The sequence below is a fragment of the Suncus etruscus genome, chromosome 6 (assembly GCF_024139225.1).
Source record: "Suncus etruscus isolate mSunEtr1 chromosome 6, mSunEtr1.pri.cur, whole genome shotgun sequence".
Lineage (NCBI taxonomy): Eukaryota > Metazoa > Chordata > Mammalia > Eulipotyphla > Soricidae > Suncus > Suncus etruscus.
In genome coordinates, this window is record NC_064853.1 from 89183094 (window position 1) to 89210420 (window position 27327).

A 27327-nucleotide genomic window follows, 5' to 3' on the forward strand; every position below is an offset into this window, starting at 1 on the left:
ACTTGAATGAGAGACACCATAGACGTCTCTTCCTGGGATAGATTTCAAGTGGCCTTTAGGATTGTTGCAAGTGCCTTTGAAACCACTTTTGTTTTTCTCTTTTTTTGAGCCAGGTGAAGAGGGGAGGAGAACTGTTTCTAAGACTTTGGAGGACAGAGATTCTAAGAATCTTGACATACATGTATTTGGAAATACAGGAAGTATAGTTTTGAGCTAACGCAGAGCCCTCCAAACTTTTTTGACCTACTGCCCCATTTTCAGAACAAAATAATACATAGTTCTCTCTTGGAAAAAACTCCTCTTCTAAGTGAACAAGTAGAAATACTCTTGAGTCTGCTCTATGCTCCCTCTCCATCATTTCCATTTTAGACGGGGGCAGCATCGCCCACTTTGAGACACAATGAGCTAATGTATTCAGTAATTTTATACTGTTCACTGTGAAGTAATAACATTGATTGGGGAAACTGTAAGAGCTTAACTTGAGAATCATAAGGATGAGTCAGCCTTCAATACCAAAAATTAAAATCTGAGGAAGGAGTCTTGGCATTGATCTGAGGACAGTACAGAAGTAACAAGGGATGATGCTATTGTTTTAACATGTTATTTTGAGAAAATGCAGAGTTTGACCTCACACTGTGGTGACTTGGAAACAGGTTCTTTTTTAGTACATGAAAAACATACAGTGTAGGAAAATAAGGTTTGGTCATTTGAAACAAGAATATCATAATTTTCTTTGAGAGTAAATGTTTTGGTGTGTCAGAGGATAGTGAATGAGTATTTTTTCATAACCTCTCAATGACTGTTTATTTCTGTTGGGAACACTCCCCATTGTTAGAAAATGCATTCCAAACAATATATAGTAGGTTGGGCACTTGCCTTGCATGAGGCTGATCTTGGTTTGATCTCCAGTACCACATATTATTTAATCCCTAAACCTGCCAGAAATGATCCCTGAGTACAGCCAGGTGTAACTCCTGAGTGCTGCTAGGTGTGGCTCCCAAAGTTAAAAATAAAATGCAGAAAATCTATTTCATAGGCTTTGTTTTAACAATCTCTTGTTTGTTTTCTTTTCAGAAGGTAAGAGGGGCCTCTGGTGGAGCATTACCAAAAAGAAGGAATTCCAAGATTTTTTTAGGTAATGTAAGTAGTCAAAAATAGTGTGCTAAGATTTTGTATGTGTGTTTGTGCATGTGTAAGTTGTTTGATCTAGAATAAAAGGTTATTGATTGCTCTACCATTTAAAAGTAAAAGAAAAGATTTAAATTGAGATTCTCTGCCTCCACTTTCATTTATTTCGTGTTTATTTAGTGTTGAAGTATGCTTTTAGCATGCTTACTCAGGTTAGTGTTTTGAAGCGATTATATTTTAAGTGACTGGAGAGGAATTATTATTCTGCTTTGGTCTCTTTTATCTGTTTTGTAAGACATCGGCCTCACCCCCAAACTAATATTAGCCACATTTTATTTGAACATTGTCATATTTTTTACACAACTGCCTTTTTCTCCTACTCAAATCCAGGATTCAACTCACATCACATTTAGTCTTCATGCTTCTTTTAGCCTCTTCAGTTTGTGAGTTTCTGTCTCTCTGTCTTTAATCCTTGTTACACTTTGAAAAAGTACTGGTTAGGTATTTTACAGGGTGTACCTTATTTTGGACTTGCCTAATGTTTTCTCATGGTAAACTTGAAGTTAAGTATTTGTTGGGGGGGGTGTCCCAGAATGCCTCTAGGAGTATGATGTCATGGGGTATAAGTACCTGCTGTGCTTTCTGGTCACCTTTAAGGTGTCATCTGTCAAGTTTCTCCACTCTCTGGTTACAGATATTATAGGGGGTGAGGAATGAGCTCTGACAAGAAGACTATGGTCTTGTTTCTCCATACTTTTGCCCATTAATTTTGTCATCTACCAATGGATCGTGACTGCTACAGTGATTGCTGGTGTCTTTCCCCGATGGTGATGTTCTGTCTCTTTTATACAGAAAAAACAGTTTTACATGAAATTCTGATATGGTTTCTCTAGGAGAAAAAGTATTTTGATAATGTCTGAGTCAGCAAGTTTCTATCTCTCTATGTGTGGTATTACTATTTTGAAGAAGTATAGAAATTATTCGCATTTATAATTTTATTTTTGGTGAAAAAAATTGCACACACATTTGCATATATGTATATATGCTTCTTTCTATGCATACATATGCATGAATATGTATATATATGTGTGTATACACACATGTATGTTTTTGCAACTGGGAGTCTAGAAAAATCAGACTGATCATATTTCAAATTGTTCATAGGCACTCTTTTTCCAGCATCAAAGTAGGTATTTTTAGTTTCTTTTTTCTTAGCTGTGTTTAAATTTTAAGCAACAAGCGTATTATTACTATAATAAAAAGACACTAATTGGTGGTGGGAATGTTGCACTGGTGAAGGGGGGTGTTCTTTCTATGATTGAAACCCTACTATAATCATGTTTGTAATCATGGTGTTTAAATAAAAATATTATTAAAAAAAGATACACATTGTTTAAAAGACAGTCATTGAAAGCAGTTAAAGTCATTAGAAATATTAGAAGTCATGGAGTTGAATTTTCTTCCTGTTCTGACACTTCACACTAGCTCAATCTTGCTGTCTTCTCACTTTGATTTTTAATTTATGGCTTCCTTGATGAGGCTTATCTGCATTTGGTTTTCACTCTTAGTCAATTTCTCTTTTAGGCTTGTCTTGGATCACCATCCTGATCAGTCAACCAAACCCTAAATAGCTTGGAATGAACCTCAAAGTTAAAATGATTAAGAGACTTTGATTTTGGTTATTCACCCTGTGCTTCCACTAATAAAGAGAATGCAACTTTTGAATTAAATAAGCTTACATTCATAGATGCAGAAATAATCAGCTTTTTTTCCCCTGGGGAATTGGTATTTGGGCCATATCCAATGTTACTCAGGATTGATGCTTCTGTGCTTTTGGCTCTGTGCTCACTATAGTTGGTACCAGGGATGTGAACCAGGGCCAGACACATGCAAGGCAAGCACCTTACTATCTGTAATACCTGGTGACTCCATATTGTTTTATATTTAGGTGCTTTAGAGATTGATGTTACTTACTTTTAACCCATCAAGAATTTGCCTTTAAAAATGCTGATTTATATGAGCTCTGGTTTTCACAAGCCCTAAATGGGTACTTCATATATCCTATGGACTGTACTTTTATTATTTTTTTTACTTATTTTGGGGGAGATTGAACCATACCCACTAAAGTTAAGGAGCCACTTTTGGTATTGTGTGCTGGAATGATTCCTGGCAGTGCTTGGGGGACGGTATGTGTTGTCACAGATTTGAACTGAGATCAGCACATGCAGACCTTAGCCCCCCTGTAACATCTCTCCCCTGCAGTTGCTATATCTAGTATTTTTCAAGACTTTATGGCCTATCAATTAATTTCTATATAGGAATGTATTAGAATTGTGCCTGGATTATGTAACTGAAGGCTTAAAAACAGTTACTGGTAACTTTGGATAAGATAATTAGACTCTCTCATGAGAGGATGCTGGGAAGCAGTGCATCTATCTAGTCAATCAGGACCTAACTCATGTAATGCCCCTGCTTTCTGCTCCTGCTTGACCTGTTTATATGAAAATCATTACCAACTTCATGACCAAAAATAATCGCCGAAACGCAAGCAATCAGATCATGGTTCTGGAAAGCAGGAATGTGGAAGTGGAGAGTACAGCAAGTTTTCATTTCCATGCAGAGTCAGCTTTCTTTTTTCAAGCTTATCTCAGATCCAGATGCAGAGGATCATCTCCTCCTTTATAGTCAGACTGTGGCATGACCCCATAGGATGCTGCCTTGGAGACCAGAAAGGTGTACTCTAACCCAGTTCCTTGAGTGAAGGGCCTTTCTAAGGAAGAAAGGGAGAATGGACTTTGGGAGCTCACTGCCTTTTCCAGACTCCATGTGTCATCTGGGTCATCTCTATAGTGAGGATGGTAATGAAGAACTCTCTTGTGGTCTTTGTTTTTCCAACCAGAAAGTACTAGTTCTATTGCTGTTGAATTATAGTGATGATGCCATGTCTCCTCTTCATAAAGTGCTTATATTGGTGGCTGATGCTCTGTCCAGGAGAGGGACGGTCTGTCCCCTTATGGTCCCAATGTTTATGAAAATATTTCTCTTTCTGTTGGCTCAAAGTGACATTGAAACAATTTAATAATTTAGTTAAGACTAATGGTGATTTTTTTGTTTGTTTTTGGTGGTGTTCAGAGCTTACTCAGGCTCTATGCTCAAAGATCACTCATGGCAGTGCCATATGTGATGCCCATATATGTGCTGCTGGGAATGGTTAAGGGTGCTACGAACCCAGTGTGGGAACTCCACATTTGTGTTTTAAATTTAAAAAGATTGTGGTTATTTTGTCTTTTAAATTGACTGACAGCAGGGTGAATCAGTTTATTTGGGGGAATACGCAGATATAATATATAATATTTCATGAATGGATGGAAAGAGGTGGGGCTATAAATAAATAAGCTTGTGATTCATTATTACTTACTTATTTTTTGGGGGTGACACCCAGTAGTTTGTAGGGCTTATTCCTGGCTCTATGCTCAGGGATCACTCCTAGAGATGTTTGAGGGACCATATTGCAGATTATAGTCATATGTTATGGATTAAACAGGGATTGACATACATACAAGTTGTCACCCTAACCTATCATTGCCAGTTGTGGCCTTCCAATCCCATGACCACCACCAAAATTTTTTTTTGGTTTTTGGCTCACACTCGGTAGCACTCAGGAGTTACTCTTGACTCTATGCTCAGAAATCGCCCCTAGCAGGCACAGGGGACCATAGGGGATGCTGGGATTTGAACCACTGTCCTTCTGCATGAAAGGCAAGCGCCTTACCTCCGTGCTATCTCTCCGGCCCCACCAGATTCTTTTATGATATATAACAAAGATATGGTACTTTTACAACATCTCCTATAATATAACATTTATTGTAATTTATATACATACCCCAATTATGTATAAATGTCCAAGTAACTGAATATGTTATCAGAATGCCATATCTTTGCTATGTCACAAAACTTGTTGTTGGTGGTGATGGTTTTTGGGGTGGTTTGGGACCATAACTAAAAGTGCTCAGAGGCTATTCTTGGCTCTGTGCTTGTAGGTATCTCCCATTGAAGATCTAGGGAACATATACAGTGCTGGGAAGTGGATCAGAGTTGGCTTCAAGCAAGAAAATGTCTTAACTCTTGTTCTATTTCCCTGGCCCCAAATAATGTTAAATAGTTCCATTTTTTTCTCTCTCCTCACCTTTCAACTTTTATAAATAGGAATAAATATTCTGTGTCTAAATATTGGACTATTGAAAAGCTACCACTTAATATATTTGTGATTATTTTTGGACTATTCCAAGTGATATCGAGAAGTTGTTCCTGAGTCTGCTTAGGGAATGACCCTTGGCATTTTGGGGGTACCATATGCAGTGCTGGGACTGAAACCATGTGCATGGCCAGCACCTTATATTTTTCACTGCCTCTCTTGATGAGAAACAAATTGAAAACAGAATATTGTGTAAAATTCCATGAATGGGCCTGCTTAGAAAACGCATCTGTGTCTGTAAGGACAGAAGTTTTAAATAAATTTCATTCTGACATTTTCCTGTGAAAGTACAACATGACAAACTCTGTGCTGTAGAGGCTTTCTGGTACCTTAGTTTTTGAGGATCCACACCTTGCATTGCTCAGGATTTATTATTGGCTCTGCCTTCAGAATTCATTCCTGACAGGCTTGGGGAACCATATGGAATGCCAGGGATTCAAACCCTGGCCAGCTGTGTTGTGCTATTGCTTCAGTCCCTCTGGTATCTTCTTGTGAACATAAATGATTTGTCAGATTCCACAGCCCAGGAATAGCCAGAGGCTCCCCTCCAGCACACAAACTATAGAGTCAGTATGGCTAGAGCTACTCTGGACATGTGGGCCTTGGTTTCATTTAGGGGTACATTCCTCTGCTCCACTTTCAGAGCTGAGACAATTTTCTCCTAGAAATAAACTACACTCCCAGGATTCTGAGATGGAATTAAAGTAGTGTTGGGGAAGACATTAAAAAATAAATATACATATATGTATATTTATATATACATATTTGTATATATAAAATTCATATTCATATGAAGTGTAAGGATTGAATCACAATTGTCCCCAGCAAGGCAAGTACCTTGACCCTTATATTATCTTCCTGGTCCATATATATATGCATTATATATAATATATATAATTTACGCTAAGGATCCATATGTTTTACATATTATAAATATAAGTATATATAATAGTTATTAAAGTCCATCCCTGTAGCTGCTGGGGGAAGTTGTGATCTTATTGCTATTGGTCCCTAGAATATTGGATCTTTAGCTAGGAACTAAGAAAAGATTCTAAATAGAAAACTTTGGATATTATAGATTTATACATAGGAATATGGGGTTAAGTATAGAGAGGAAAACCTTAGATTGTCCCTTAAAATCAAAGTGTTGATTTTAAAAGTCAGAAATCTGATGACTTCTCTTTAATATGAATTAAGATGTTGGGAGGGCTGGAAAGAATTACAGAAGTTAATTAAAGTGATTGCTTTGCACTTGGCTGACCTGGTTCAATTCCTAGCACCACAAATGTTTCTCTGAGCACCACCAAGAAAGATTCCTGAGCACAGAACCAGAAGTAAACCTGAACACAGCCAGCTGTAGTCCAAATACTATCCCCTACTCCAAAAAACAAAAAGAAAAGATGTTTCTAAATTCATGAGATAAAGGGGGAACTAAGTCTTTTAGAAACATCCCCAACCTGGGGAGATCTTACAGGGATAAGGCATTTATTTGCCTTTCCCAAGACTGAGCTGGGTTCTGTCCCTGCCACATCATATAGTGCTCTGGATACCACCAGGAGTAATCCCTTAGCATAGAGCCAGGAATAAACTTGGTGCATTGTTGGGTGTGGCCCAGAATCAAACAAATAAGCATACAAGACAATAGAGAATGAATAGATAGTACAGAATTCATCCCTGGAACCACATGGTCATTTGAGTTGCCTGGTGTAGCATTGGAGGTTCCTGGGGAACCTGAAGGGTGACCTGGGTGATCCTCTGCACTGCAGGGCCAGATCTGCACCACATCTTTGGTCCTCACCTTAAACCTAATGCCAGGTCAGACACGAGAATCTCTGAGGGATGTTCCTAAGGCTGCCTGAGCACCACTTGGGAGACAACCCCGTCGCTTCCACAGCAAAAGAAAAGAAAAAAAAAAGCAAACAGAATAAACTAAAGTTAAATCCAAAGAAGCTCAAGAAAGGTCTGCTTTTTGCATGCATGAATGATTGTATTCATATGCTACCAATTATATAAAAAAAGCAAATGACATAATAATTCTTTTGATGTTCATACTTTGCTATTGTCTTTGGTATTTTGGCATTGGTAAATTCCAAAGTCTCCCTTCATTGATATTATCAAGTGTGTGGTCTGAGAAAGTAGGAGCTGGGGATATGGAAGGTGTGTTAAAATCCATTTCCTAGTCTTACTATTTACTATCTGAGAGCGCTAAAGTTCCTAGTTTCCCTATACTCAGATCAAATAGAAGATGCACACGTTAACATTGTCTTCCTGGAATTATTTAGGGATTGCTTTGCTGCCAGCGCAGCCAAAGGGAAGGGAAGTCATTTTTGAGTTTATTAGTTGTCAGGAATGAGAGGCTGATGGTGATAAATGTGGTGCTGATGGTGACAGCTTCTCTTTCCTAACAGATCCTACACTAGGTGCCTTAAACCCATTATTTTAATCCTTTAAGAGTTCTTTTGTGGAGCAGATCATGTTATCCATAGCTTACTCATGAGGACAATAAACTTGGAAAGAACTTGCCCAGGGTTACAGAGCTGGTAAATGTCAGAGTGGAATTTAGTTTCTTCTTTGTTGTTGAGGTACGATTTGTATTAGCACTAAGTGAGAATGTTTTCAATGGAAAAAAAAATAAACAGATAGCATGCTTTTTGTATATGAGCCAAATATGTTCACAAAAACAAAATTTTTGGTTTAAACTTATTATGCAGAATACAGTAACAGTGTGAGAATAGAGGACATTTTAACTGCTCACTATATCCACTTATTGAGTTCCTTCTAATTTTCATCTGTGAAAGTTGTCTTTAGAGTAAAGAGGAATTCTATCACTTTAGCAAAGCATAGCATAAATGTTGCCATTTGTCTCCATAGTCTCAATAAATGCCATTTATGTGGCAATTTACTGCGTTGAACACTATTCTCATGGAACATTTTGATTCTAATTTTGAAATTGAGGCAGAATTTTAGAACACACAGTGTCTGTCTTTGAATTATTTTCTTTAAAGAAATGCCTTGAGTTACTTCAGTTCTTAGTCTCCTTGATGTTGCTTCTTGACAGCGGAACCTTTTATGGCCTTTTAACACTATTTTCTCTTTATTGTGCCACTGATTATTTTGTCTTATTAAGATTTTTAGATTGAGTTTAGCTGGATCTTATTTTCCACTTGAAACTGCCCTTTCTTGGAGAATTTAAGAATGGAGTGTAAGACACAGTAAGACACTAACTAGGGTTCTGATAAAAGCATGCACAGCAGTAACAGAATTTATAGACTCTGGTTCTCAGTCCTTGCTTTGTCTGGTAAAATAACCTGTGCTGTCTACAGAGTTCATGCCTGTGCACCTGTTTATGCATGAGCATGTGAGTCAACTACGTGTGAGTGGACTATGGCTTAGTAGCTGTCACCATAGTTCCTAACATATAAACATACAAACATGATCTGGAATTCTGGCATCTAAGCGTATGTGAGGCTGAAATGTCCATATAAATATTGTGACAAGTTATTTCCTTGAACCTTCAGTTAACCTTTATCAGGATTAACTACCTAAATAGGCGATGACTAGATAGCCAGAAGAGCTCACCTTTCAAACTATTCTCCACTACAGGCCTATGGACAACAGGACCATTTATATTATTAGGGTTCCCTTCTCTGGTTTTCTATACAATGTCTTGACTACTCTTAGAGGGGGAAAGAGGGGGATAAGAGAGACTGAGAATTTATGCTCAAGTCATAGCTGCTGTTTCTTGGCTACCAGTTATCAGGTCTCTTGCTTATAGTTTCTTATTTATTTTTCATATGAGCTGTAAGATAAGCATTATACAGATGAAGATACTAAGGTTAGAGTTTGTGACTGTTTAAAGTAACACTAGGGATATTTCCAAGATGGAATTGAATCCATTTTCTTCTTTATTTCAGTGCAGTGAAAAGCGTCCTTGCCTTTTCCTGTTGTGAAATCAAGATCCAAGTCCTTAACAATGAACACTCTATTTATTTAAGCAGCATAAGACTGTAATATACAGCACAGATGTTTGCTTTAATTGTTGAATTTTCTTATATGACTCCATCATCTTATTGCATTTTCACTTATAAATATTTCCAATTTAGGAAATATGGAAAGGTCCTGTATGTCTAATTTGGGGCAGAGGAAGGAATCGTAAATGCCACACCTTGGTTTTGTCGAGGGTTGGTTGGCCTTCTTGTGGGACCTTCATGTGGAATGTTCTTTCTTCACTTCTTTTTCTTTGTTTTTTTGTTTTCTCCTCAGATCTAGATACTGATGATGATTTCAATAGCGATGATTATGAATATGAAGACGAAGCCAAACTTGTTATATTCCCAGACCACTATGAAATAGTACTACCAAATATTGAGGAGTTACCAGCCCTGGTCAGTGAGTGTGCACGACTGCTAGCTAGATGCGCGTGGCTCTCTGTGTCAGGTGTGTGTGTGCACGGATGTGGTGTGTGTGTGTGCTGGTGGTGGGTGGGTAGATGGGTTGGATGAGAGAAGAAAGGAAGGTTGAGCACAGACAAGAGCCTGTCACTTCTCTGTGCAAAAAGGCTCTCTCAGATCAGGTTTATGTTTCAGTTCCATTGGGCCAACTAGTCTTCACAGGTAGTCACTTCCAGTGCCTTTGGGCAGCATTATCCATGGATTTCCTGTTCCATGACTTCATGTTGCCTATGAATCAGTTCACTTTTTAGATGTTTCATTCTGTCCCCCAGATATGTAGAAATTCTTGGAGAGGGGTTGACTTTATCAGAGAATGGTGATTTTTTGGGGTGGGGGAGGAATGTAATGCCACACTGGTGTTATGCTACACCAGTGGTGCTCAGAATTTACTCCTGGCTCTGAAATCAGGGATCACTTCTGATGGTGCTCAAGGGACCATAAGGACTGCAGAAGATTGAACCTGGTCTGCTGCATTCAAGGCAAAGCCCTACCCATTGTACTATATTGCTCCAGCACAAGGAATGGTGATTTTTTCCCCCTTTTACATCATGGATTCCCATTTAAGATTTTGCTAGAGGATGACTCAGGGGTCAGAGTGTGTGTCATGCAGGCACAAGGACAAGGTTTGATTCCTGGCACTGCATGCATGGTATTGCTGAGCACTGCTGGTTGTTGCCCTGGAGGCCCTAACCCTTCTTGCAAAAGCAGCTTTGCATTGTTGGGACCAAGCACTGAACTCCGCTGGCTGAGTATTATCAGGGCAGACCCAGGACCATGATCACTGCTTGAGAGCTTCCCCTACCCCAATATTTTGTTTGAGAAAAATAAAAGCGCTCCACAGCTAAATCAACACTATCAACTGATAGAAACAAGCAGCTATTTCCCAATCACAAGGCTGTAGGAGCTCTGTGGAATATGAGCTACTGTCTTTTTAGAACTCAGATTTCATGATGGATCCCCTCTTTCCTCACCCCAGACACAGTTGCTTATTCTTCTCCTCCCTTCTTTTTCCTTTTTCATTGTTGTTTTTGTAGAGCGCTTTTAATTCTTCCTAGCAACTTGAAAGTGGGGGCAACTGGGTGGGGGAGGAGGGGAGGCATTGGTGGTGGGAATGTTGCACTGGTGATGGGATGTTCTGTTTATAACTGAAACCCAACTACAGACATGCTTGTAATCATGGTGCTTAAATAAAGATTTATATTAAAAAAAAAAGAAAGTGGGGGCAACTGTAGCCCTGTGGGGAAGATAAGGTCAAATTCAAATTCAAAGTGGATAGATTTCTGAATGGACCCTGTTTTTTTCTTTCATTTGTCATTTCCTCATATCCTTCCTTGCCTCATCTTTTTCACTTTGTTCTCTTCTCTTTCCTTTCTTCTTTCCTTTCTGTGCTGATTTTTCCAGAGCCTAATCCAGAACTCAGCAAAGGCAGGAAATATCAAGTTTTGACCTGCTGACTTGCCTTATTTTTCCTCACACTCTGTCCAGACCAAAGCTAGGTTTTTGGTGATGGAATTTTCTGGACATGTAGGACTGTAGCTGAGGGTACTTGCCTGACCAGAAGGAGACATTTGTGTTTAGGATTTTCATGTCATTTAAGAACCAGGATTCCACCATTCAGTTTCTTTGACTCCTAATCTACTTTATACCTACACAGAAGGCCATCAGATTGAAAATGTTGTCGATTTAGCTTTTGTGCCACTTTCCTCTAATTATTAAATCTAACTATCCCTTTTAGTGCTAAGGGTTAGGCTTTTAGCAATACAGACAGAGTTAAATTACCTTTTCATTCTCTGATTTCCTGGCTTGTCTCATGTGGCTATTACCAAGGATAAAATATCTGAGTGGACAAAACGGTCTTTCCTTGTTCCATTACCTGAAATTCTATACTAAAGCTGATACCTCTATAATTCTGAGAGGTCTAACTGCCCTTGTTTCTTATGACTCTTATGTTTGATGTGAACAAACATAATATACATCTTGAGATGTGTTTTTTTTTTAGGTAAAATTTCTTTAAGAAAGTCTTTGTGAAAAACTTAAGGAAAAGCTTCTGAATTAATTTCTTGGAGGGACTATTAATCTGTAACATTAATTTCAAGTGTACATCACATGACTTTATATTTGCGTAGAGGGCAAAATTCTTGCTGCAGTAAGTTTAGTTAATATTCAACATCACATATAGTTCTAATGGAATGTTTATTAATGTAGTGCTTTCTTGGAATAAATATTGTCTGAGAACAAATAGAGGGACCGGAAGGTATTGTGTTGAGTGAAGTAAATCAGAGAAGAAAGGCAAACAGGATGATCTCACTATCTGTGGTATATAAATAAATGGATGAGAAAACAGAATGTAGTAAAGGGGGGATGCATAGATCATCTTTGACACCAAAGCTTGAGGAGGAGAAGTACAGAGAAGGAAAGAAATTAAGAGGGAAAGTAAAAAGATGAGAAAGGGAAGTAATGGAGAAATAGAGACCGGCACTTCTATTGATGATGAGCTATAAATCCAAAGCACAGACTCACAAAGAATGAGATCTAAGCTATGACCACCAAACTTTTTAATGTTCTTGTCAAAGTGGAGGACGGGGGGTGGTGGCCATGGGGAGGGATGGTGGAGTATGGGAGCTTTGGGGATGGGATTTGACACTGGTGGTGGCCAGGATCAGTGTTGAAATATTGTCTGCCTAAAACTTAACCATCAATAACTTTATAAATCATTGTTCTTTAGGTACAAAAATATATTTTGGGGGCACACCCGGCAGCGCTCAGGGGTTACTCTTGGCTCTACGCTCAGAAATCACTCCTGGCAGGCTCGGGGGACCATATGGGATGCCAAGATTCAAACCACCATCCTTCTGCATGCAAGGCAAATGCCCTATCTCCATGCTATCTCTCCAGCCCCCCAAATTATTTTTAATATAAAATCTTTATTTAAGCACCATGATTCCAGTTGGGTTTCAGTATAAACAGAGCACCCGCCTTCAACAGTGCAACATTCCCACCACCAATGTCCCCTTTCCCCAACCCTTGCTTGTATTTGAGACAGGCATTTTACTTCTCTCACTTATTAAGGTTGTCATGATAGTTGTTAGTTTGGTTATTTCCCTAACTGCATCACTATTTGTGGTTGAGTTGTGGTCTTTCTGGCCATCATCTCTATTGTCTCTGAGCATTATTACAATCATGTCCTTAATTTTTCTTAAAACCCATAAATGAGTGAGATTATTCTGTGTTTATCTCTCTCTGAATTATTTCACTCAGTATAATAAATACCATGAAGTACAAAGATTTTTAAAGAAAGAAAATGAGAGGTCAAGGGAATGGAGAGATAGTATAGTGGGTAGGGTACTTGTCTTGCATGTGGCTGAACTGTATTGAATACCCAGCACCCCATATGATCCTCCAAACCATGCCAGGAATGATCCCTGAGTGTAGAGTCAGGAATAATCTCTGTGGACAGCCAGGTGTGGATAAAAAACTAAAACTAACTAGAGGTTACACCCAATGGTGCTGGTGAGTTTCTGGTTTGGGGCTCAGATTCAGCAATGTGTTAGATTGATGGTTTGAAACCAAAGCCCAGTGGTATTTAGAGCCACCATATTTAGAGCACCATCCAGTGGTGCTCAGGAACCACCAAGAATGTACCTGATAGCATTTATGAAACTAAAGGATCAAAATTAGAACCTTGAATATCCTTGGCATGTGCTCTACCACTTGAACTCTCTCTTTGCCCCAGTAATGAGAACTTTTAATATCTTAGCAATTTTCAGTATGTATTATATAGGGGTCAAAACAACAAACTTTGGGAACCAGCAGGTTAGGTGCTTGCCTTATCCATTCAATTCCTGGCTCTTCATACGGTCCCAGAGCTCCATAAGAAATGATTCATAGAGCAGAGTCATGAGTAAAATTTGAGCACTGGTGAGAGCACTGCTGAGAAAGACCTGATAACCCCCCCCACCAAAAAAAAAAAAAGAATAACTTTTTTTTGGCAAACTCTTTTTTTTAATATATATTTTTATTTAAACACCATGGTTACAAGGTTGTTCATAATACAGTTTATTTTCCACAGATAAAGTTGTTCACGATTGAGTTACAGTCACACAATGTATAACAACTTTCACCAGTGCTCAGCTCATTTCGCACCATCAATGTCAACAGTTTCCTTCCCACCTACTGTTTCCCGCCTGCCTCTGGGACGGGCAGTTTACTTTGCTTACTTTCTCTCTCTCTTCCCTCCTTTCTTTTGTGATATTGTGTTTTATTCTACTGCAAATAGGGGTGCCATGAATGTCCTTTTTATATTAGACTTTTCCCTACTTTAATTGCACTCTTTGCTCTTTGTGGCAAGCTACCTACCTACCATGAAATAGTCCTCCTGATTTTCATCTCTATTGTCTCTGGATATCATCTCCATACTGTCTTTATTTTCTTTATATCCCAGATGAGTGAGGTTATGCTATGTTTATCCCTCTCGTTCTGACTCATTTTACTCAGCATTATACTCTCTATGTCCATCCATTTATAAGCAAAATTTATGACTTCATTTATTTCTAAAAGCTGCACAGTATTTCATTGTATAAATATACCACAGTTTCTCGGGGCTTGAGTGATAGCATAGTGGTAGGGTGTTTTTTTGCCTTGCACACAGCTGACCCAGGATGGACCTCTGTTCGATTCCTGGCGGCCCATATTGTCCCCCAAGCCAGGATCTATTTCTGAGCGGCAGGAATAACCCCTTGGTGTCACTAGGTGTGACCCCAAAAACCAAAAAAAAAAAAAGACTGATATACCACAGTTTCTTTAGCCACTCAACTGTTATTAGGCACCTGGGTAGCTTCCAGATTCTGACTATTGTAAATAGTGCTGCAATGAACACAGGAGTATAGAGGCTATCTTTGTATTGCGTTTTTGTGTTCCTAGGGCATATCCCTAGGAGTAGTATTGCTGGATCACAAGGAAGCTCAATTTCCAGGTTTTTTTTTTAAAGGAATATCTATATTGCTTTCCAGAAAAGCTAGACTAGACAGCATTTCTACTAGCAGTAAATGAGAGTCCTATAAAGAGTAATTTAAAAAATGTTTAGTTATAAAATAGTCATGAGAATTTAATATATGTCCTTGTAAAAATAGTTAATCATAATAATAGTTTAGTTTATTTCTATATTGAGTACATAATTCGAAGCATCAATAATTTTAAATTAGTTTTTATTGATTTGTTTACTTTTTGACTACATCTAGTAGTACTCAGGGCTTACTCCTAGTTCTGCATTCAGGGATCATTCCTGATAGGCTTGGAGGTTCATATGAAATGCCAAAGACATACTCAGTGAGCCAAGGCCAGACCAATGCCCTAAACTCTGTACTATCTCTCCGATCACATGAAGTATGAATAATTCTACTTTTATATGTTTCTTCCAGAAATATATAAAAAATTTTAATAGTCTTTTATAATTAAAAATACTTTAAGAAATAAAAAGATACTCAAATTATCTGGAAGATATGTAGCATATATTAGTACTTCATTTCTTTTTATTGCCAAATAGCATTCTGTTGTATGGACATAACTGCATTTCATGTATTACTAGTGAATATTTGGGTTATTTTTACTTTTGGCTATGGTAAATAATATGCCTATGAACATTTGGTATCAGTTTTTTTATGGGGCCACATTTATTTTAGGTGTGTATTTACCAGTGGTGTAGCTGGGTCATATGACAACTTTTGTTTAATATTTGAAAAACCAGAGAATTGTTTTCCAAAAAGGTTATGCCATTTTGCATTCCTATCAGAATGTAAAACTTTTAAAACTGGTAAACACAGCTTCCAACATTAAACAAATGGCAAATGTGGTGAAAGGACTATATCCAACAATTATTAGGTTTTAGGAAAAAGCACGGTCTGTTCTCCACCTTTCCCATAGTTAGTCAGTTCTAAGATGACTGTCAGAGATTTTCTCATGACATGACCTGATCTGGCACAGAGATACCTGTTCATGCCCCTGCCCCCATCCAGGGTCACATTTGTACCAGATTAAGAACAGGAGCCATGCTGCTTGCATTCCATCCTTGTGCCTTTAATGACATGCCTTTGTGTAATGAGTCGAGGATATTGGATATCTGGGTGAATATTTGTTAGGTGGAAAACACACAGCTTAGGTAAGTCCTAGGCATCTCTGTAGCTAATTTCACCCTGGTAAATTGTTCACTGTATACTTTTCACTCTGCTTGCTCAGAAGTAGGAACCGTGCAATCTGACTCCATGTTTGGGTTTATGAACTGGATTTGGTTTTGTGCTGTCTTGTGTCCTATGTCCTTGTAAACTCCAGGCCTAGGACAAAGTCTGGTTAGATCTAGGTAGAAAGTGCTGAAGGCAGAAATCTGTAATATAATTGTACTAATTGCACAATTAGAATTTTCTTGGATTAAATTGCATTTATAAATCAACTTTGACTTTCAACTTAACTAAAAGTTGCTAGTATCTTAAACTTTTTTTTAATCACTGTTGGGTTTATCTTACAGGTAACAATTGCTTGTGATGCAGTTCTCAATTCAAAATCTCCATATAGAAAGCAGGACCCAGACACATGGGAAAGTGAGTTGCCAGTCTCCAAATATGCCAATAATCTTACCCAGCTGGACAATGGGGTCAGGATTCCTCCCAGGTGAGAGTCAGAGAGCAAAATGGAACTTTATATGCTAAAATTGGGTAAAGAATATTTGTGTATAAAGAACATATACATCTTCTCTGGATAAAACATATCTACCAAAAATATGATCAAGGTGAATATGATGGATTAAGTTATTTGCCTGACCCAAGTTGAATCACTGGCACAGCATATGGTCCCCTGAGCCTTACCTGAAGTGTTTCTTGAGCACAGAGTCAGGTAGTAATCCTTGAGCATTGCCAGATATGGCCACCAAACCAAACCAAAACAAAAACAGAAATGGTAAATATGCTCAGGTTGTTGGTTCAACAACCAGGGGAGTGTTACTTTCAAACCTGACTTTGTTTATGGGTAGGGAGCTCCCAAGAGCTGATGAAGAGGTCTGCCAATTCTTGGCCAACTGGGCTATGATTCAAAGCCAGGGCCCAAGGGTGTAATGGTGTTCAGGCTTGATGGTGTCAGGGTACCCAGGTCCTAAAGTTGTTGGGCGTTTCTATGGCTGCATATGATGTTCAGGGGACAATGTGTTGGGACTTGAACCCAGGTTGGAAGCATGGTAGGCATGCATTCTAACTGCTATACTATGTCCCAGCCTTACAAAACAGTTTTGCACTCTGGCATCACATGTTCATGAGAACACATCTTCACATAGCTCCGTGGGTTTTAAACACTGCTGGCTGTGGTTCTGAGGTTTCGAGCATGGTAGATGTGACATTGGAGGTCCCTGAGCACTAACTGGTTGTCTCCAGCATAGAAAGAGACATTTCAGCCTCTGGCCCGCACATGAAACTACCTGACCTTTTTAGATTCCTTTTCTTCTCTACCATTTTGGTGCTTACTGGAATCAACTCCCAGATCTGGAATTCAGAGCAATGTCTCCAAGTCCATTTCTAGGACACCTCATTTGAAAGAGTCTAGAGATGTTCTTTGAGCTCCATGACCACATCTACCTGCCAGGGCTGGTTTCTACAGAGGCAGGTGCTACAGAGAAGAGGCAGAAGATTGGACATGTTTTGGAACCTCAGCTCTACTGAGTTTCTGTTCTGAATGATTTGGGGATGGCTTGGTACTATTAGGCCTCCATTGCTCTATTTCATAGGGGATACTGAAATACAGTGTCAATATGGACACTGAAAACTGCTAATTAGAACTAACTAATGGTCCTATACATTCTAGCCATCAATAGCCATTATAACCAGTTGAGCTGAATTCCTTTCAGTGCAATAGGGTTTTGTTTCAAATTCTGTTACTGGCCAGGGAGATAATTCAGTGTTAGGTTGTGTACTTTACATAAATAAATGAGCCTGAGTTTTATTTCTGGCCCCCCCCCCAATGACATTGTATTCCAGTTGGTCAAGAATTGCCAGTGGGGCACGTAGGTCCCCCAAATAGTGAAAGAAACTGCTTTAGGAGGGCCATAGCTATAATATAGTGGGAAGGGCATTTGCTTTGCTTGCAGCAGAACTCAAATTTAATTCCTAGCATTCCATAATGGTCTTGAGCCTGCCAAGAGTTGGTAGAAATTTCCATGCTTGTGGACATGGGGGTGTTTATTTTTATTTTCATTTTTTTTAGTTTTTGTGTCACACCTGTCAGAGGTCAGGGGTTACTCCTGGCTCTATGCTCAGAAATCGCCCCTGGCAGGCTTGGGGGACCATATGGGATGCTGGGATTCGAACTGTCTTTCTGCATGCAAGGAAAATGCCCTACCTTCATGCTATCTCTCCGGCCCTAATTTTTTTGTTTATTTGAGGTCCACACCCAGTGATATCCAGGCTCTTGTCCCAGTGTGTTTGTGATTCAAGATCACTCCGACTCGGTGATGTTCAGGAAATAAGCAATGATGGGGATCAAAGCCAGGCTTCCCAGAGACACATGGGATTTTAATGTTTTCAGCCTATTCAAACCTCACTGTCCTATGGGAAAAACTTCCTTCCCTCCCTCAGGATCTGTGGCACTTTGCCTTAGTAAAGGATCATTGTAGAAGCTGGGAGAAAGAAGCAGCCCATGGTGGGGTTGAGGGTGGGGGTTCGACTGCTCTGATGGGTGATACTCAATAATGCACCAGCCCCATTTCTCTTCTGACTGCTTCCTGCAGTGCTCTCCTCTCTACTCAAAGTGGTCAATACTGTACCCTCGGACCCAAAAGTACTGGAATGATCCAGGGTGTAGTGGTAGCCTCGGGTATAGTGGGGCAGGGGACACTTTCGATTTGCTGGCTTGGGAAGGTAAATTTCTAAGGAAGGACTGAGTGATTTATTTATCTCAAAAGGTGGCAGAAGACCCAATAAGTTTGGGACCCTTTGTTAGATAGTGATTTCCCAAGTCTACCCTGCGTCCCAGGGGCTCTAACTGAACTGTTCTCAAATGACATTCCAGTGGTTGGAAGTGTGCTCGCTGTGACCTGCGAGAAAATCTCTGGCTGAATCTCACAGACGGCTCGGTACTTTGTGGCAAGTGGTTCTTCGACAGCTCTGCGGGCAACGGGCATGCGCTGGAGCATTACAGAGACATGGGCTACCCTCTCGCTGTGAAACTGGGAACCATCACCCCGGATGGGGCAGGTAAGTGTACCTTGACTGAATCTGGACATGTGTGTGGCCTCCTCTGAGTTTTAACCAGTGCTCTCAGATCTAGGGTGGAAGCAGGTAAGCTTTGGATCTATCAGCCCACAACTGAGTCCTCATTCTTTTTCTTAGTGACTATGAGGACTTGGGGAAATTTTCAAAATCTTCTGAGCTTCAGCATCTTCATTATTTTGTTGTTGTTGTTGTTGTTGTTTTTGGGCCACACCTGGAGGTACTCAGGGGTTACTCCTAGCTCTGTGCTCAGAAATTGCTCCTGGCAGGCATGGGGACCATATGGGATGCCAGGATTCGAACCATCATCGGTCCTGGGTTGGCTGCTTGCAAGGCAAACATCCTATCGCTGTGCTATCTTTTCTACCCCAGTATCTTCATTTTTTTTTAATATATAATTTTTATTTTGACCATTTTGGCTTACATGTCTTCCACAGTAGTATATTAGGTACATATTAACATTGAATCAGGGGAATTCCCATCACCAAATTTGTCCTCCCTCCACCCACGTTCCCATCTTGCATTCCATATCCCCCACCGTTACCCCCTGGACTGCTAGAATAAGTGGTCCCCTCTGTGTCTAGCTTACTACTTAGTGATCATATATCTGTTTGGTCCTGGTACTTTCCTTTATTTCCCCCTCTATTTGAGAGGCGGAACTAGATAGTTCAAGTTATGTGGTTTTGTTTGAAGGAAAGAAAAGCAATAAAATGGGGTAAAAATCAAATAAGCCGAAAATGGGCGGAGTCCTTCTAGAGGCTTTCAACCTCAGTTTGAGAGAGGACAGAAAAAAGGAAATTGAAACACCACAATACAAAAGGAAACATCAAATAAAATATCCAGTGAGCACTACAGCAATAAAGGCAAGCACCACTCAATAGTCTCGGCCCTGAAATAAAACCATGCCAGAGCGCAAAAAGAAAGAGAAAGATAAAATAAAGTAAAATAAAATTGGAGACATCAACTTCAATATCTACACCAAAACAAAGAAGTAAAAAAAAATAGGTAAATAGATAAAAAGATTATTATGTGCTTTTTTTTTTTTTCCCTGCATAGGCACAGTAAATATTGGGAGCATTAGAAAGGGAATTCCCTTGGCCTAGGAGATAAGGGTTTCTCCACCCTTGAAGTATACTGTCATGAGATTAACTATAGACTCCTTGCATGTTCATTTACTCTCCCCTCGGTGCTTTTGTGGTGTATGGAAGTCTTCTGCTTCGTCATGGGTGGTAAAATCAGACCTCTAGAGATCTTGGTGTCTGCACAGGTCAAGGAATGGAACTTATGATGATGTCTTTCTTTGTGGTTCTAACAGTTCTGTTTCTTCAGTGTCGTTTTAATCCATCTTCTGTAGTTGGTGGTATTGGTCATTGCACTGCTCCTAAGATGGATCCTGGGATAGAGTCTTTCATTATGTTTCCAGAAGACCCATTCAGTTGTGATTGTCTCAGTCAGCATCTTCATTTTTTAAGTTTTTTTCTCCAACATCCAGCAGTACTCAGGGCTTACTCCTGGCTCTGCACGCAGAGATCAGTCCTGATTGTCCTTGGGATGCCATATGGGCTGCTGGGGATCAAACCTTGGTCAGCAAGTGCAAGGCAAACACCACACTCACTGGACTGTTGCTCTGGCCCCCAGTTCTTAATTTTTGAGTTATCATGCAACTTCTTTTAATGTACATAAGCTTTGATGATTACACACAGTAAGGTTTTATATTTTGTTTGTTTTTTAATGCTGGGCTTTAACAAAAGGCCTGACGATAAGAAAGGGCAAATACTTTATCCTAGTTATAGTAAGGTTTGTTGGTTTTGTTTTGGGCCACACCCAGCAGTACTCAGGGCTTACTCCTTGCTCTGCTCAGGGATCATTTCTGGTGGGTTTTGGGGAACAGAAAGGATGCCGAGGATTGAATCCATTACTGCATGCAAGGCAGGTGTCCTACCAGCTATTCTATGGCTCTGACTCCCAACAGTAAGGGTTTTGAAGTTTGCTATTGTGACTTTCTTTTTTATTTTTGGGCCATGCCCATTGGTGCTCAGGGGTTACTCCTGGCTCTGTGCTCGAAATTGCTCCTGGCAGGCATAGGGGACCATATGGGATGCCAGGATTCGAACCAACATAAGTCCTGGTCAGCCGCTTGTTCTCTCTGGCCCCATATTGTGACTTTCTTGGCAAACAGGATTTGGCAGGACCCAGGGATCATAATAACAATATGCACAATCAAATCCACTAATAAAATAGGAGGGGGAGGGGCTGGAGTGGTGGCAGAAGGGGTAAGGTGTCTGTCTTGTCCATGCTAGCCTAGGAAGGACCATGATTCAATTCTGCGGCATTCCATATGGTCCCCCAAGCCTGGAGCGATTTCTGAGTATAGCCAGGAGTTACCCCTGAGCGTCATTGGGTGTGGCCCAAAAACCAAAAATAAAATAAAATAAAATAAAATAAAATAAAATAGGAGGGGGAAACCCTAATCTCCAATATGGAGATTAGTAATTCTCTGAGGAGCAAATTAATTCATTAAAGAGAAGGTGGATTTGAAAGGTGTGTTTGAATACTCTGTGTTCAGGTGATGGTGAAAGATAGGGGTGTTCCACGGTGAACGAGGCTTAGAATTATTTTCTGCTCACACTTTTAGCTTCTGACTTGCTTATTTTTATGATCTGATGCCATAAGCATCTTTTGGGCATGCTTATATACTTAATTTCTTTAACTGTTGGAAATTTCTGGATGGAAACAGGAAAATAAAATATCAGGATGAACATGAGAAGTTTAAATATTGATCAAAGTCATAAGAATCCATCTTTTGGGGCTAGAGAGAGAGCATAGTGGTAGGGCATTTGCCTTGCATTCAGCCGACACAGGAGGGACCTGGTTTGGTTCGATTCTGCCATGGGATTTGGTCCTCCAGCCTGCCAGGGGTGATTTCTGAGTGCAGAGCCAGGAGTAACCCTGAGCACAGCTGGGTGTGGTCCAAACCAATCAATCAATCAACCAATCCAATCAATCCAATTAATCAATCAATCAGTAAAGTTAAAAAAAAGAATCCATCTTTTAAGCATCATTGAAAACATTGATTAAAGGGCTGGAAAGCTAGTTAATACACTTGCCTTACATTCTGCTGAACCTGATTTGATCCCTGGCCCCATGTATAATCCCTTGATTATCCTGGGAATGATCCTTGGGCAAAAAGCCAGGAGTAAACTCTGAGCAACGCTGGGTGTGGCCTCAAACAAACAAAAATCCGAAACAGAAGTTGATTAGGCATCCATCTGGGTCAATTTCTGTCCCGTCTCTTCCATTTTTCCAACCTTTAGCTTTAAAGTATAGGGATAGTGGTGGTGGGTTATTGGCACTTTGATGGGGGACATGGTGTGGTCACATTGTTCCTGAATATATATATATATATATATATATATTGACACTATTAGAAGCAAATTTTATATCTATATGTTAATAATTAAAAAATAAATAGTAGGAGGATACAGAGATGCCTGTCTGTATTTTCTTTCTCATCATTAGGATGCTTTCTTTTAATATAATCCACTTCTCACCGAACACGATTTTTTCATCAAACTAGTTTTATGTCTCATTTTTCTGATAATTTAAAATTAAAAATTTAAACTCTGCATCACATAGTTGACCATAATATATTTGATTCCAGGTAAGTGGAAGTGAAATTATTAAGACATAAATACTTCTGTTAAATGTATTTAACCTGTATAATAATCTTCTTCAGTATAAATAACCAGATTCTATCTAATCTGATTCTGCTCAAAAACCTGCATTTTATATAAATGTGTATTGTAAAAGTAAGGACTAGTTGTACTTTCTTTGTATTTTTATTTTTTGAGAAGTTTTTATTTTTCTAGTATGGAACATTTTCAAGTGGTGATTTAGAGTATATCTTCAGTTTTTTTTTCAGAGAGGGAGGGAAGTTTTATATTTTCCTTTTGACTGTGCAAGAAACAGATGTTCAGAGTAACATATTTAGAAAACACAAAAGTGCAGAGTAGTAAATAAAAAATCAGCAGTACTCACCCTCCAGATGAGTCATTTCTAACAGCTTGGTTATTTTATTTTATTTTATTTTGTTTTGTTTGGGGAGAGGGGTTTGGAATACAGCCAGTAGTGCTCAGGGCTTATTCCTGACTTTGCTCTCAGGAACCATTCTTGGTAGTGCTTGGGGACCATATGGAATTCTGGGGACTGAACCTAGGTCAGCTGTGTGCAATGCAAAGCCCTACCTGCTGTACTATTACTCTAGCCCCACTCTAGTTTGGTTCTTTCAGTCTCTTCCTTTTTAAGGTTTTAATCACTTTCTATGGCCCTCTACCCCTCCCCAAATATATATCCATATATATCACTTTATACAAAAATTAATTCATATTATATTCCTTATTTTTCTCAATTAAAAATTAAATTAGAGCTGAAGAAATACCATGGAGGTAAGGCATTTGCCTTTCATGTATAAAGTCATTGGTTCGAATCCCGGCATCCCATATGGTCCCCCGAGCCTGCCAGGAGCGATTTCTGAGTGTGGAGCCAGGAGTAAACCCTGAGCACTGCTGGATGTGACCCCCCAAAAAATTAAATTAATTTTAATTATTAATTTTCTTCCATATTTTATTATATTTATTGATCCTCTGTTATCACTATGTATTTTCCTCCTTTCTAAGGAAAGTTTTTGCTTAAATGCAAATATTAGAGTTATCTAATGATTTTTAGGATAAATGTCTACAACACATAATTTAGCCTTCCAGTTTTGCAGTTATCGTTATTCTTTTAAGCAATTCTAGTCATTAAATTTTAGCTATACATCCTTGACATCTTTGGGTATTAGACTTCAAATACTATTGCTAATCTGGTCTCTTATTTTAATTTGCTTCACAAGTGAGACTGAACTTTTTCCCCATGGAATCCCCGGACCTTTATAAAGTTTATTTGGGTGACTTTCTTGTAGGAATCTATATAGGTCTGTTTTTTACTGTTTTTGTTTTGGGGCAACACTCAATGGTGCTCACGGTTTCTTATTTAAAATTTTTTTTTTATGAAAGCACTGTGATTTACAAAGTTACTCATAGTTGCCTTCTAGGCATGCAGTGTTCCAGTACTGATTCTACTACTAGTGTCAAGTTCCCTCCACCAATGTTTTTAGGTTCCCTCCCCTACCCACATGCCCCAACCTGCCATCTTGATAGGCACCATTTTAAGTTTGGCTGCTAAAGTTTGGGTCTCATGATTTCAATATTGTTGACTCTGTAGTTTGGATATTTAATCTTTATTTCTCAAAGAGCTTTAACAATGAAGAATATTAATTCACTATATACTCTAGGTAGGTATTTCCTTTTTCTGTTTTTTTTTTTTTTTTTTTTTTTTGCAAAGGAGAGAGAATTTTATTTTTTACTGATTAAGATCCTGTGATTTAAAGAACCATTGCCACACCCATTACCAGTGTACCCACTGAGAAGGGAGAACTTTAAAAAGGGTTTTTTAAGACTGTAAATAAAATATTTTGAATAAATACTCCTATTTTGTTCATAGGAAGCATTGGCGACAACACTACAGACCATCTACCTATGATCAGAGCTCTAAAATAATTTAGTTAAAGTAAAGTTCAGTTTTTGAAAAAAGATCAGGAATTGCTTCCTGCTTACCTAGTGTCTAGTTGATTTTAATACAAATAGTGGTTTTCAGTCTAATTTCCTATTAGTTTATGACTCCTATTTTAGTGCCATTTAAAAGTGTTTGTATTCTAATAGCCAAATAAATTCATGAAAACATGTATGTAATGCCCTTAAGTGAGACCTCATGTGGAAGGCCTTTTCCCTAACTTGGGTGCGCTGGGAGCCTTGATAGGCCCCCAGCCTTCCCCTCTTCTGCCCCCTGCCTCCAGGCCTTCTGGGGTGGCAGCCCAGGCGGTCAGACAAGGTGGGTGTCGGGGAGTCCCTCCTGGATGGGGTCCCAAGCTTTCCCCGCCCTTCCCCCCGCTCTAGGGTGGGAAGGGCACAGGGTGTAGGGTGGGCAGATCCTGGCTTCCGGCTCTCTATCCATCCTCTCTTGAGCTGGAGGCTAGCTCTAGCCGCATGGGGTTTGGGGAGACCCCATGTGGAAGGCCTTCTAACTTGGGTGCGCTGGGAGCCTTGATAGGCCCCCAGCCTTCCCCTCTTCTGCCTCCGGCCTCCAGGCCTTCTGGTGTTCCAGCCCAGGAGGCCAGAAATGATGGGTCTTAACTTGGGGTGTGCTGAGATTTGCTCAGTTGCGCTGTTTGTCACTGGCAATTTCTGACTAGTCCACATATGGAAAACCGCGCGCACTGCATATATTAAGAGTATCCCTTATCTTTATGTTTGTTTTGCATATCCAGAATATCCATTTTGTATTCTTCCCTTTCCCACACCCCTACAAAGCTCATTTTTACTCCTTAACTCTCTCACCCCCTCCAAACATCACTAACCCACATTACTCTTTTTAACTTTAGTACTGCACAATCCTAATCACAGACCAAAGCTGTGCATTGTGTGTGACAACCCCAAACTGTTTCAAAAGACATAAAATGGACACGTATTTCTTTAGAATATTTTGTGTTTTTTTCTCTGACAGCTAGTCTTACTAAATATTCTCTTATACAGTGACGATTCTAACGACTTTTTATCTTCTCTTTATGAGCTGTTCAACAAGGAATTTTGTTGAAAGAGTCCCCAGTTTAATGTTTATGATTGAACCATGTCATGGGGATTGTTGGACTTGTTCTTATGGTCCCCATATGCGCCAATAACGCCACGTGGCATTGCTCCTTTTTTGTATAGGCACATACATACTATACATACAAATAAGATCCTATCTAATAGAGATTTGATCACACAAATCTTGTAGTGCAAAGGGATCTTACACCCTGAACATTGACATAACGACCTGGCACAGGCCTCAGAATAAAGGGCATTTTCCATTCACCCCTGAACCAGGGAAGCCATCCACGAAACATCCAGGTTTGTCTATAAAATCACCTGGATGGAAGCAATCCTCTACCACGGAACACCCTACCACTGCTCAGACATCAACCTGCTCAAAAGAGACTTCCCTTAACACTAAGAAGACTTAACAACAACAACGACCTGCTTACAGGACAAGGCTCTCTGCAATGCCCTTTAATGTTGAGGTGAAACAAGAGGACGCTCCACATCCTGACTTCAATGTAGCATATGCAGATTTCAGGATATTTAATACAAAAACATGATACCAACAACAGAGACTGTGTGAAAAATAAAAGTGTGTTGGCACTACAGACAATGTCTTGGATTGGACGATCTAGCTTGCCTGGAGCCTAGAGTTGGTCTTATGCCAGGAAACTTCAGGGGTCGGGTCTCTTTGTATTTAGGCCAAGGTTATTCCTTTCCATTCCCCTCATATTTTGGTGGGCCTATGCAAACAACAATTGCCACTCTAACACCGTTTTTACTGTGCTCCTTTGACTCTAATCCTTAAAAAAAACCCACTTAAAATTTGAGGTTAACTTAAGCTAATATGCATATACATGGAAATGTAAAAAATACTATGCCTCTAATGTTTAAGGAGTTACGTAAGCTTTATGGCTTTAGATTGCCTTGTGTGCTGTTAAGAAATATTATAACGTGTTACAATCTGGGGACTTGAGGGACAAAGTAATTGTACATGGATTCTGTTTTATTTATCTTAATGTTCTTTGGCTGAAAGTTCCAAGTTAAGATATCAGCAAGGGGACTTCTTCTGAGAATTATGTTATGGGTGATTGTCCTTTCACTGTAACTTTACCTTGTCCTCTTTCTTTGCATCTTTGTTCTCATAATTAAAAAAAATGCCCTTAAGTATAATAATGAGTCTTGTCTAAAGTGAGGCCCAGGGAGACAGAGTAATGATTGGCTGGAACTGTCACACACTGCTGCTGAGGATCTTGTTTTCAGTACTCACTGGCTTCATGGAGACAGGTTCAGTTCATAAGAGACACATTATCAAACTTAAGGCACTTATTTTTCAGTCTATAATGAAATTGCTGTATATGAACTGATTGTGAGTTTTATGTTCCTCCCTTGTGAGAAGCTAAAATATATTTAGAAGACGGTTTCCCCAACATGCATGGAAGCCCCTATTCACCCCCACCCTCACCTCATTGTAGACTCAAATATCGAATAGTGTGATGATCTGATCATCTTTGTTTCTTTCTCCTCAGAAGGCTGTTCCTGCACAGTGAGAAACTCCTGTACATCTTTGAGGTCTC

The 27327-nt window shown here is 39.4% G+C and overlaps 1 protein-coding gene across 1 annotated transcript in view; it reads left to right on the forward strand.

Annotated features, from left to right (window-relative positions):
* USP13 (ubiquitin specific peptidase 13) overlaps positions 1-27327 on the forward strand; it is a 164864-nt gene that overhangs the window by 58431 nt on the left and 79106 nt on the right. The window contains exons 3-6 of the mRNA XM_049775829.1: positions 1075-1135; positions 9647-9768; positions 16352-16494; positions 18877-19061. Coding sequence (XP_049631786.1) covers positions 1075-1135; positions 9647-9768; positions 16352-16494; positions 18877-19061 — 511 coding nt within the window. The remainder of the gene's footprint in view (positions 1-1074; positions 1136-9646; positions 9769-16351; positions 16495-18876; positions 19062-27327) is intronic.